At 38.8% G+C, this 14,032-nt stretch overlaps 1 protein-coding gene across 1 annotated transcript in view; it reads right to left on the reverse strand.

The window, feature by feature from the left end:
• The window catches only part of lrrcc1 (leucine rich repeat and coiled-coil centrosomal protein 1), a 179,201-nt gene that overhangs the window by 38,091 nt on the left and 127,078 nt on the right, over positions 1 to 14,032 (reverse strand). The window contains exons 13-15 of the mRNA XM_072570311.1: positions 13,549 to 13,750; positions 9,291 to 9,476; positions 5,117 to 5,291 (exon numbers count right to left, since the gene is read on the reverse strand). Of these exons, the coding sequence (XP_072426412.1) occupies positions 5,117 to 5,291; positions 9,291 to 9,476; positions 13,549 to 13,750 (563 nt within the window). The remainder of the gene's footprint in view (positions 1 to 5,116; positions 5,292 to 9,290; positions 9,477 to 13,548; positions 13,751 to 14,032) is intronic.

The following is a 14,032-nucleotide window of genomic DNA, read 5'->3' on the forward strand; positions in this document are numbered from 1 at the left end:
TATTAAAGAGATGGTGACAAGCACAGTAGACAAGGCGAAACCAGTAGATGTAGTGTACTTAGATTTCAGAACAGTTTTGATAAAGTGCTGCACAAGAGGCTGAGCAAAGAATCAGGGCTCATATTGTGTGTAATAAATGAGCATAAACTGGTGAATGGATAGAAATCACAGAGTAGGAACTTTTGGGATGGCAAGGTGTAAAAGTTAAATGTCACAAAGATCAAAGGTCTAAATCTCAGCTACTTACAACTTATATCAATGACTTTAATAAGCAATCCAAGTGCACTAGATCCAAGTTTATTGGTGATACAAAGCTAGGAGTAAATGTTATCTGTGAGAGGATGCAATGCCTATCCTGTGCCAAGTGTGGAATTGGGTGTGCTTCAAGTGGTCTAGGCGACTATGTACGCAAGTATCATTGGCAGCAGCAAAAATATCTGAGCTACAAATTTTGAACTCGAGTGCTAGCTACAGTCATTGTGGTGTATCCATGAAGTGAGAACTATCTGCATAGCATATTCTATTATAGGTCAAGACGGGTAGCCTATAGGGACGGAATGGGTGACCGTTAAGTAGTTTAGAAAGTCTACGCAAGAATGCAGGAGCGATCTGAGGTGACCTGATTCACTAATCTGTTTTCCATTTTGGACACTGGAGACAGTTCATCAGATCATGTAGCCACACTGTTGCTTTCCTGGTACATGGACTAAGCATGTCACAAAGTAACTGCAGGACATCCTTTTGATGGATGGTGAAGAGCTGAACGTTGTGCACTACATTGACACCAATTTCATTGGCAGAAAGAAGAATGAGAATCTAGAAGTAGAAATTAAGGATTAGACAAAGAGAACGAAAAGCAGAACTCTATGTCAGTAATCTCAGGCGTGCTCTCGGACAACATGTTAGTGAATGTAGAAACAGGAAGATTGAGCAAAATATCAAGTGGCTGGAAAAATGGGACAGGAGGGAAGGCTTTGGATTTTTGGTGCACTGTATTAGTTTTGTAGCAGGTGGACTCTGTACAAGGAGAGCAGCATACATTTTAGCAGGAAAATTTGGTAGTGCTATTAGAGAAAGCTTTAACAAGCTTGTCTGTGGGAGGAGAACTTGAGAGGAAATTCAGAGAGAATAAAATCAAAGCTCGTTATGAAAGTAAAAATGGTGTAATGGAAAGTAGTAAACAGAAAATCAAAACATAGAATCAACCAGGGTTAAATTAGTGTAGAATAGAAAACACAAAATTAAAAACTCTCCATTTGAATGCATGTAACATTTGCAACAATGTAGATGAATTAGTGGCATTAGTATAAGTAAAATGTTATGATTTAATTGCCATAATGGAAACATGGCTGCTTGATGACCATGACTGAAAATGAATATTAAAGGATATTTGACTTTTAGAGAGATAGGCCAAAAAGGGAAAGGAGGTGGTGTAGTGCTAATAATACATGACACACTTATTGTATTAGTGAGAAAGGATCTCAAAAGACAGGATGTAGAATCTGTTTAGGTGGAGTTAAAAAATATGAAGAGGAGCACATATTCATAGCAGTGGTTTATAAGTCACCAAATAGTAGTGACAGTGTCGGGCATTGTCTAAATCAGAAAATTAGAGGTGCATATAACAATACAAATTTTGTAATCATAGACAACTTTAATTCTACATATAGATTAGCTAAAATCAAATGAGCACCCATGCTGTAGAGGGGGAATTCATTGAATGTGTTTGAGCTAGTCTTCTGGATCGGTATGTTGATGACTGTGAGCATATGCTACTTTTGACCTCGTATTATGCAATGAATCAATTGTTTGTTATTAAAAAATACCTTTAGGGTGTAGTGACCCTAGTACATTCAAATTTTCCATTAAGTGTAGAAAAAGACATAGTTCAAACTGAAACTCGGGTCTTGTAAAATTCAGCCCAATTTTTCTAATATCCCAGCAGCACAGAAGCAATCATGTTCCATATATTTGATAATTTATGTTTTAACTTACTCATATAACTTTCAATCACATTTCCAAGAGACACAATTCTCTATGCAGGAAGTAATATCATGGTTCTGTTGATGATGGTTATTATACTACTCCATGGGGAGGAGTGGGAATATTTATTTTAATTAATTCTGTACTTGTGTTCTACAATGTTTCTGGGAGACTGTGGAGATTGGATTAAAACATTGTACTTCCACTATGGGATTTAATACAACACAAGAATTCTATATTACGCTAATTCCCAAAATCCAACATAAAATGGATTGGGCAGTTTCAAATAGGCATTGATCACAGACAATGTTCTGTGCTTATTCCAATATCATCTATAATAATGTTGCATGACCAGTTAGCCAACTTGTGACTATCTTACCAGGAGAAAATGGGATGATATGAGAATTTATTTTAGCGTTCAATTACCTCTATCATGCTCCATCAGAAAACACACTTTCAGAAATGTAGCATTCTCGGGCATTAATGACTGAATGGTGAGCCAGGCTATTAGACATAGTAAACAATAGGATAAACACAAAGAACAGTGGATGATGGAAATCTGAAACCAAAACAGAGAGCGCTGGAGATACACAGAAAGTCTGGCAGCAGTTGTGGAAAGCAAAACAGTTATCGTTTCGAGTCAAATGACCTTTTGTTAGAACTGAAAATAGCTGGGAAAGGATGGTATTTATGCTAATAATGGATGGAGTGAGAGGGGAATATTGATTGTATATGGAGATAGAGCCCATTTATTTGTCTATACCCTTTTCCTCTTTGTCTGGATTTGGAAGAATGTATCAATTTTGCTTCCAATTTCTACCTGCTCTCACCTGCACTTGGTCCACCTCTGACTTCTCCCTTCCCTTCCTTGACATCTGTTTCCATTTCTGGGGATAGGCTGGCCACTGATATCCAATACAAACCCATTGACTCTTAGTTACCTCGACTACGCATCCTCACACCCTACTTCCTGGGAGTACTCAATCCTGTTTTTCAGTTTCTCCATCGCATCTATTCTAATGATGCCACCTTTTGCAGGAGGGCCTCATAAATGTCCACCTTCTTCCTTAATCAAGGATTCCTACCACTGTGGTTGACAGGACTCTTAACTGTGTCTGTCTGACCTATTTCTTGCACTTCTGCCCTCACCCTTCCCCTCTCCTCCTACACCAACAGGGTTCCCCTGGTCCTCACTTACCATCCAAGCAGTCTTTGTATCCAAAGGATCATAAGTTGCCATTTCTGTCACCTCCAGCAGAATGCCATAACCCAAACATATTCCCCTTCCTTCCCTTGTCAACTTTCCACAGGGATTGTTTCCTTCAGGGCAGCCTGGTCCACTCCTCCTCCTCTCTCAACACCTCCCCACACCCTCAAAGTACCTTCCTGCGCAATTGCAGAAAGAATAACACCTGCCCGTTAATTCCTCCTCACAATCCAAGGCCCCAGACACACCTTTGAGGTGAAACAACAATTTACCTGCACTTCATTCAATCAAGTCTGCTGAATTCACAGCCTATAAGGTCATCTCCTGTAAATTGGCAAAACAAAATGCAGATTAAGTGAGCACTTTGCCAAACACCTAGCCTCAGTCAATAAAAATGCCTCGAAGAACATTAATTCATCTTCCAACTCAGTACTTTACAGCCATTGTGATTCAACACCAAGTTTAATAATATCAGACTGTGATCATTCTTCTCCATGCTGATTACTCTCCCTTACACTGTTAGTCCCTGCATTGTATGGGTTCCTTCCCTGCACAGCCAACCTATTTTCAACTATTCTTATTAGCACCCTATCTAGCATTTATCTCCAACTATCCCTTTGTTTGCCTATCCCTTTTTCTCTCTCTCTGGACTGATTCTCCCTTGACTCCCCCCAACTACCCTGTCATCAGCAGAAATAAAACCTTTTCCCAGCTATTTTCAATTCTGACAAAGAGTTACTCCTACTTAAACTTTTTGTGAAGATCTGTAGCTCGGGAGTTGGTTGGATTCATTGTTGGTCTGTTCGCTGAGTTGGTAGGTTTGTTGGCAGATGTTTCGCCCCCTTGCTAGGTGATATCATCAGTGCTATGTTGCCTCCTGTGAAGTGTTGCTGTACTGTTCTGCTTTGAATTTATGTGACTTTCTTCGAGCTGTTTCTGGTTGGTGCTGGTTCCGATTTTCCATTGCAGTGGTTTGTATAATGGGTCCAGGTCAACATGTTTGTTGATGGAGTCCAAAGATGAGTATCACACTTGTAGGAATTCTCTTGCTGTTCTTGTTAACTCATTTATTTCTCTTTACAGATGCTGCCAGCCTTGCTGAGTTTTTCCAGCACACACTGTTTTGTGTCTAATGGAGAGGGTTGTCTCACAGAAGCAGTGGGAGATCCATCAGTGCTGCTCAAGCACAAGTTTGATTTTTATTTTGCTTCTACCGTATTACACACCAATACACTCAGCAATTTCTAAAGTTTGACACAACTGCTTATTATTTAGTGCACTTTTCTCTCAATCCTTCATCACAATTAATCACCAAATTATACTCAGACACAATTATACTCAAGAGTGGCACAGTGAGTGCATTCTGCAAACACCCATTAAAAGCAGATAGGGTTCCAACATGAAATGGGGTGGGGTGGGGGAGTGGTGGAGCCATTGTCATTAGAGTGGAGAAACGGTGGCAAAAGAGACTGAATAAAAACTGACCTTTAAGTGCAATCTGTGTGCATTTGCCATCAACTCCCGGTGCTTTCCAGTTACAATACTTTTTAGTCAATCAGCAGGCTGAAGCATTGGGCAAACAATACAGTACAACCTATTGGTCCAATTATCAATCAGATCAAACTCAATATTCTTAAGGTTTCTATAATTTCTCGTTCATTTCAAAATCTATCTATTGTTAAATTTTTGTTGCTGTACGGTATTTATGATAATTCTTAGTTGTTTCACACTGACTTTACTCCATTTTTCATGACCTCAATGATACGTGAAGCCTTTATTATTTGAATTACTGGAAAAACACTTTGTGCTTTAATTGCATTAGTTTTCACTTGGACTTGGATTGAATTTGGATTTGAAATTAAGGGTGCCAAGGTAGACATTGAAATATATTTTTTCAGTCAATGTAGTTAAATAAAACAGTCTTACCTTGCTGTGCTAACTCCTGTCCCCATATCCTTTTCTCGGCTCGCATGCCATCAATCACAGACTCCTGCGCAGTTAGCTGTGAAATCAGTTTAGATTTCTCCTGCTTAAGTAGTTCAATCTGAACTGTTTTCTTCTTCTCTTCCTCAGCTACGTATTCTAGTGCCCGGAACCGGCTCTATATTGTAAATGAAAATTTCAACAATCAACACACACAGAATAACCTTGCCCAAGATAATTCCTGCAGAGGTTAATTTACTTGAGGTTAATTCACAAAGTTGATTTACTTGATTTCGGGAAAATATCATAGAAATTCACTCCTTATGTTGTAAGTCAACTGCATACTAACTGGCAACGAAGTCCTAAAATGCTGATCAAAGAACCAAAATGCCTTAAAGCAATGGTGTTTTCTTTCGAAATTCTCATTAGGATGATTACATACAAACATTTTTTCTCAGGCTGCAATTTCAGTATTTGAATCTCACCTAAGTGAGTACACTGGAATTCAAATGTTGAATCAAACGTTAACAATTACATGAGGCTAGCAGTGGACATCTGCCTGGATCATATTAGGACATGTGCTAACTGTTCCTGACAAAATTATATATGTACAAGTTATTACAGCTTTTGACTGACATCCCACCTGGAAACTGGAGAACATAATTACTTACAAAAAAAAAAGACAAAAAACATAATAATTGTTCATCTCGGGCATATCAAGTACTACAGTGTGCTACAAGTACTACAAGTATGGTTCTAAGGAGATTTGGTTTGCTTAACATAAGTAACATTTTGCTGTGAATATCAGATGGAACAGTCCAAACAATTCATACAAATCAATTCAAAGCACCAGAAGTAGGTTCTATGCCTGAATTTCATATAACCACCATAAGTGCCACTGCTGAAGCCAAATGTGGAAGTGACAGAACTTCTTTGGCAGCTATTAGGAGTGTATTTATGGGGTTCTATTTTATCAGTGGTAGCTAATGTCCCAATAAAGACAGTGACATACTCTGAAAAGTTCCAGCCTGACACAGGGTTGGCAAGTCAGCAGCATTATCATGAATGATAGCCACTGCTAGGCCTGGACCAGCAGAATATGAGCACATTAATAGCTATGTATCCTCTAAGTCAGGTTGATGGTGTCTGTGAGCAACACATTCAGTTGGGCAAGCATGGGCAATGAGGGAAACAAACAAAAACAGAAATTACTGGAGAAACTTTGCTTGTCTGGCAGCAATCTGTGGAGGAAAACAGTTAACATTTGGAGTCTAGTGACCCATCTTCGGGACAATAGGAGGCAGATGTTGCTGCAGCAGAGATGGTAATTGCTACCAGGGACCCCCTGCTGTGTGGATCAAAGAGGATCTCACCCAGAACCCTGCTGGAAGGTCACCATGGTTTACTTGGCACTCTCCCCATGTGGCAGAACCTTTACCCACCTTTTACTGGTTAGTTGCCAGCAGAGGTGGAAATAGGTCCTTTGTGTAATTGGCCACTTAAATGGTTTAGCTGGGCTCTGTGCAGAGGTAATCTGTCATCTTACCAGCCATAGGCTTGCCAGGTTTGTCTGTCAAAACAGGGTACTGTGTAATAATATATGGCTTCCAGTACACACAAGTACCCCACACTGTGAGCCCAACTGACAATCCTAAATTGATTGCCAGTTTAATTCTTTGCATTTTATTTAACAAATGACCAATTGCAAAATCACATTGGACACATTGTGTTTGGGGATGATTTAGCACCTTGCTTGTTGCAAACAGTTGAAGGGGTTTGGTATTTGATATAGTCTGCCAGTCCCTTTGGTGAGCACCTAACATAGAAACATAGGAACATTTTGCCTTTTGAGTCTGCTCTGCACCTACATACTGTATCATAGCAGCAATAAAATTCACAGACCATATTTCTCATTTATGTCATAGACAGAATGTCTTTTTGGCTTGACAGCAGCTTTCTGTTGGTAGTGAACACCACCTGTGTTGCTATTGTGTAGTAGCAACATAAAATGGCTAACATCACTTGCTTCTCAATTTTTTTTAGAAACCTTCCTTTCCAGGGTAATTTGAGGTAGATCGAGCACTTTTCATAACCATTAACAATATAATTAATTTGAGGGCTGATCATCAATGGATCTTTATGGTGATTTGCAGCTTTTCTTCAGCATTATTACTATATATGTTGTGTAATGCATATAAATAGTGGCATAATTTCTGGAAAAATGAAATACGATAGTATGATTTTATGAATGCCAATTAAAGATCTAGTTACCTTTTGAAGATTCTGTACATAATGTCTACAACCAGGTGTTCAGTATGCACATAAGAGTTACAAGATAAATTATGAGCAGTATCAGTAATGTGACCTTGTGTGTGTTTGTAGCTTGTACTGCAAGGTTGTCGGATAAATTGCTTTACAGCTCATCAATTGATTAATAATTATGAACCAAGCTAAATCTTAATCCATGACTCTTCATTAGCCATCTCAAGGGAGTAGTTTAGTTGTGATCTTATATGAGCAACAGATGAAATGTTATACATTAAACTCTCTTCAAGGTTATGTTACACACTTATTTCTGCTTAAGATAAGCAAAATGTTGTAGCATTAAAAATTACACTATGGATGTCATATTTTGCAAGCTGTCAACCCTCACATAAGGACAACCATTCTTTCCTTCAGAAAATAATTACTTGCACCTCGATAAAAACAAGATACTGTGGAAGCTGGAAAACAAAGTGAAAAGTAAAAGTGCTTTAAAAACTTAGTAGGTTTGGAGACAGAAACAGAGTTAACATTTTAGGCAGAACCTAATCAGGCTCTGAGCAACATGGGCGATGGAAGATGAGAGAAAGAATCGGGCAAGACGCTCAGCAATGCCTATCTTGATGTCGAGCTCAATTCACTGCATCTTGTTCACTTTTCTCAACCATTCTGGACAGTACGTGTGGTACCACCGGAGAGAAACTGATCCACTGGTCAGGGATTTAGGCAGGTAAGTGCTATTGCTGGCATGCCAGGTTACTTGAGGAGATGGGCTAAGATCATCCGTTGCCTCTGTTCGCAAACATTAAGGGGAAATGGGAGTAAACACTTAGAAAGGAGAGGGTGATGTTCAGATACTCAGTGTGGCATATTAATGCCGAGGCTGAAAGTTGAGATGGGACTTCCTCTCCACAAGGATAGTGCAGTGACATTGGCAAGGGCACAGAATATACTCTGGGTGAGGGACTTTATTGGCCATCCCTACGTGACGGTCAGAAACGGCACTACTGCTTAAGTGGCTCCAGTCTTAATGAACTTAGCTGCCAGACTTGATCTGCTACAGATGGTGAAGGGTCCAGTGAGAGTGAAAATAGATGTGATATCATCCTCACACACCTTCCTACCACAGGTAAATCTGTCCATGACAGTACCAGTTCAAGCTCAAGTTTGGGAAAATATGCTAAATTTTAACAGAAAAATCAAACTAAGACAGTAAAATGGGAATAAGGAATATGATGATCACAGCATGATCACAGGGGCAGAGTGTGCAAACCTAAGAATGCAGTAGTACATATGGCTAGAGATTATAAAAAAAGGAAGAGAATAGAACTAAAGGCTCTGAATCTGGACATACGTAACATTCACAACAACACAAGAAATAGCAAAGCCAAGAAGTTGCTTTTGGAAATGGTTCATAATCACACTATGGTGGTTAATAATCACATTGTCGGTAAGGCAGATAGACATGGGATATCTCTATCTTTAGACAGGTTGCCAACATACATGAAAAGGCTAAAGAGCAACCTGTGGTAAGTGGAGGGTGGCATAGGAATTAAGAAGTTTGCAATTCATATATATGAGAAAAAATATGGGATGCAAGTAAAGTGGAGTTTCAGGAGCATTCGTTTCTTTTCAGCAGTTTCAGCTCCACTGCTGGCCACAGCTTCAGCAATTACTATCACAATAATGATTATGCCTCCTCCAAATGGGCCAGAATATGTAGATGTAAAAATGGCATACTGGCCATTTGTGCCTTAAAATATCCCTCAAATGTCTGCCCACTTTCTGCAAAGATAGATAGAACAGTTATCAGGCAAACAATAGTATAGGTATCTGATGTAAGGAATAACAGCTATTAATCATTAGTATAGTCATCATCAATTGACTACCTCAAATATTATATAACTCGGTTTACCTTCAGTTCTGAGACTGTTTCCTGCTTGGCTTTTGCCAGTTCTGCAATCTTAGCTTTCTGCTCTTTTACCATGGCAGTTAGCTCCTGAACCAAAGTTCCTGCCTGTTTTTCCTTCTGCTGTGTCTGAGCAAGGACCTGCTCGGTCTTCGCTAGTTCTGCTGTCACATGATCAAACCCACATTTTACCTGTGGATATTTTAAGAAATACATGATTACCGATTAAACATCAAAAAGAGAAAAGGTAATATTAATTGTCCTTACAGCCATCACTACTCATTAAGAGCAACATGCCTTTATAAAGTGCTTTTACAACCAAAGGACATTCTGAAGTGTTTTTATATGTAATTAAGCTCTTCTGAAGAGTATACAACATTGGAGGAAAAGTAGCAGCCAATCTACATACATAAATTTGCACAAGTAAACATAATATTAACAGATAACTGGGGGAAGACAATGACTAAGTGGTATGATGGCTGGTATTTAGACTGTTAACCTAGCTATTAATCAAGCTGGACTATAAATCCTCAGGAACATTGCCTCAGGAAAGGTTCTGAGTATACGTGGAATTTGATCAGATGGTGAAATTTAAACTCAATAATTACCTGGAATTAAGAGTCGACTGATGACCAGGAAAACACTGCTGATTTTTCGAAAAACCCATCTGGTTTGCTAATATCTTTAGTGGAAGGATATCTGCCATCATTACTTCAACTAGCCTATGTATGACTCCAGGTTCACTGAGCTGCACTTTGAAATGGCACAAAAAACCAGTCAGTCAGTTATCTCAATTTTGAGAAAGTCTCAAGATAGAAATGAAACTGGATGAATTAACTGGATTCAATGTAGGCACCGGAAATGGCAATGGCAAAAATGCCCTGTCAAGTCTGCAAAGTGCCAGAATTTTGGCTAGTGTCAAAATTGTGAGAGCTGTCTCACAGACTAGTCAAGCAACATCAACACAATCTGCAACTTCATGGTCGAACATATCTCCCACTCTACCATTGACATAACAATGGGCATTGCAAAAAGGCATAGTAGGAGCAGCACCAGGCACACCTAAGAATGAGATATCAACCTGATGAAGCTACAAATCAGAATTACTTGCATGACAAAAAGCATAAGCAGCAAGTGATATATAGAGCTAAACGATCCACAATCAATGGATATTATCTGAGCCCTGCAGTCCTACCACATCCAGTTGTGAATGGTGTTAAACATTCAAACAACTCACTGGAGAAGGACTACACAAATATCCCCATCAGCAGTGGTGGTGGGGGAGCTCAGTACATCAGTGTAAGAGATAAGGCTGAAAAATTCACAATAATCTTCAGCCAGAAGTGTTGAGTGGATGATCCATCTCTGCCTCCTCCTGTCGTCTCCAGAATCGCAAATGCCTGACTTCAGCGAATTTGATTCACTCCATGTGATACCAAGAAACGGTTGGAGGCACTAGTTGCTGCAAAGGCAATTGGGGCCCTGACAACATCCTGACAATATCACAGCTCCAGGTTTTGTTATATCCTGAGTCAAACTGCTCAAGTACAGCTCCAACACAAGAATCTACACAAAAATGTGGAAAATTACCCATGTATGTCCTGTACATGAGAAGCAGGACAAATCCTTCTTGGCGAATTTCTACCTCATCAGTCTATTATCGATTATCAGTAAACGGATGGAAAATGTCATCAACAATGCTATCATGCAGTAGATGCTCAGAAATAATTTGATCACTAACACTCTGTTTGGGCCCTTGCAAAATGGAGTCAATAGGAATCAGGAATAAACTCAGCAATGATCGGAATCAGACTTAGCACATTGGAAGATGGTTGTATTGTTGGAGGTCAGTCATCTCACGTCCAGGACATCTCTACAGATGCTCCTCAGGGTAGAGTCCTAGGCCCGATTCTTTAGTTGCTTAATCAATCACCTTCCCTCTATCAGAAAGTCAGAAGTAGGAATATTCGCTGATGTCTGCACAATGTTCAGCACCTTTCACAACTCTTCAAGTACTGAAGCAGTCCATGGCCAAATGCAACAAGACCCGAACAATACCAAGACTTGGGCTGAAGTGACAAGTAACATACACACCAATAAATTCTAGGTGACCACTATCCCTAATAAAAGACAATCTAATCACAGCCATCGACAGTGAAAGGTTTTACCAACACCGAGTCCCCCACTATCAACATCATGGAGGTTACCATTTACCAGAAATTGTATTGGACTCGCTATCTAAATATAGCAGTTAGTACAGGGGTGGGGAACCTGTGGCCTTCTAGGCTATTATGTGTGGCCTTTTGAATGAATCCAAATTTTGCAGAACAAATCTTTTATTTTTTTATTAATTTTTTTTTCTTCCTTTATTAGTATTTTAATCTTAAAATAATGTATTTAAAATACCAAAGAGTAAAAGAAAATTCAACGAAATAATCCCCACTTATTGCTGTGAATCTACATTCTCCTACTTAACCAAAATCAAGACGCCCTCAAGGTCACAAATGACGGAAAACCATCAGCTAAAACTGCAGACCTCCATGCTGCAACCAAATATTCAAATGCTTTCCTCCAAAAAGCAGTCACAACAAAGTCATTAAAATGTTAGTTAATTTTAGAATTCACATTTTACTTTCTTTTTTTTTAGTTAGTACATAGTAATTAGATTTTTACAAAATAATGTGAACTTTGAAGAATATATAATTGAAGTTTCTTGGATGCGGCCTTATTAGATTACAACTAACATAATGCAGCCTTCCAACATGAAAAGGTTCCCCGCCTCTGAGCTAGTAGCAGGCTGGGAATACTGCAGTAAGTAGCTCACCTTCCGACTCCCCAAAGCCTGTCCACCATTTACAAGGCACAAGTCAGGAGTGTGATGGAATACTCCCCACTTGCCTGGTTAAGTGCAACTCCAACAACACTCAAGAAGCTTGTTACCATTCAGGTCACAGCAGCCGGCTCGATTGGTACCATATTCACAAACATCCACATTCGATTGCAGCAGTGTGTACTATCTACAAGATGCACTGCAGAAATTAGCCAAAGATCCTAAGACAGCACCTTCCAAACCCATGACCACTTTTATCTCAACATGAACAGCAGAAACATGGGAACACCACCTCATATAAGTTCCCCTCCAACACACTCACCATCCTGACTTGGAACTATATCATTATTCTTTCATTGTCACTAGGTCAGCATCCTGAAATTCCTTTCCTAAAGGCATTAAGGGTCTACTTTCAGTACATGGACTGCAGCAGTTCAAGATGGCAGCTCATCACCACCTTCTCAAGGGTGGCAGGGCTGAGCAATAAATACCAGCACAGCCAGTGACATTTACATCATATAAGTGAATAAAAAAGATTAAAGATAACTTCATTTTGTGGTATTGACTGAGATCCTAATGTTGGCCGAGACATCAGAGATACCTCTTTTGTTTTAACATTGTGCCATGGGCTTTTTAATATTTATCTGAGCAGACAAATTAGTTTAATGGAGGAAAGTGAATTTTCCAGTTTGAGGGCAACACATGAATCCATTGGGCTGGCTTATTAGTGAATTCAAATTTCACCATTTGGAGTTTGAATCCCACGCCCTCAGAACATTAACCTGAGATTGTGAATTTCTAGTCCAGTAACATCACGAATACACCATCACCTTCCCCACATTCCATGAATTTGTTTCAGGTATCACCTTACTAAATTTCTTCTATTTCCCTTCCATTGCTATGATCGCTTTAAGTAGTAGGATATCCAAAACTGGCAAATTCTTTTTTGGCTATTGACTAAGTGATGATTTAGAACAGGTTTAGCATTAGCTTTTTAATTTTGCACTGCTTGTACTTGCCAGTAACATGTCTTGTATGTATTTTACTGTTCTACTTGTCATCATGCCTTTAAAAGTGCATCTACTTGAATTCCCAAGTTTGTCTGTTTTTCTAATAGTTTAGTGAATATTAAGTCAGTGCTGTGTACAGCTGCTTGGCTTTTTGTCAACTCTTTATTAATTTTAAATAGAGTTCAAATAATGTCTGTTATGTAAATCAGAAGTACAACTTTACAGAATCACGTCACAGCCAAAGATTTAACCAAGATGTAACAATATAATCAAACTACCTACTTGATTTAATTATCTGAAACAGACATAAAAATTAACATGTTTGACCTTCAACAATCATAGCCACCATAAATATTACATCAAATTAAACTGATTCCTCTAGGCTGTAGAGACCTTCCACAAAAATATTTTCATCCTTAATTACCTCTTTAAATCGGTTTGCTTCAATGGTAAGAGCCATGCGAAATTCATCCTCCAAAGATGCATACTGCTGACTTAGTAGGTCATTTTTTTCTTGATACCCTTTCAACTGCTGAGCATGTTTCTCTTCTTCTTTTGCAACCTCTCTGGACAAAGCAGCTTGAAATTCTGGTCCACTCAAAGTAACTCTAGATTCCACTTCTTTCCTATTGGATAGATACTTCTGCTTTAAACATTTTACATTGTTAATAATGACATATTTCAAACCTACTTAAACTAAAATCAAGCAAAACTATTACTATAATTGGTAGAGACCAGAAACATTTTGCTAGGATTATTCTGAAATTAGATTGGAAATATGAAAAAACAGGTATTTACATGGATTGAATTTTCAAATTCAAGAATTCTATGACACAAAAATGAATTAACATAAGTATTAATAACTAATCTTCATCTCAAATAGTTGGTGTTAAATATTTTAATAGTAA

Source organism: Chiloscyllium punctatum, chromosome 5 (assembly GCF_047496795.1).
Source record: "Chiloscyllium punctatum isolate Juve2018m chromosome 5, sChiPun1.3, whole genome shotgun sequence".
Lineage (NCBI taxonomy): Eukaryota > Metazoa > Chordata > Chondrichthyes > Orectolobiformes > Hemiscylliidae > Chiloscyllium > Chiloscyllium punctatum.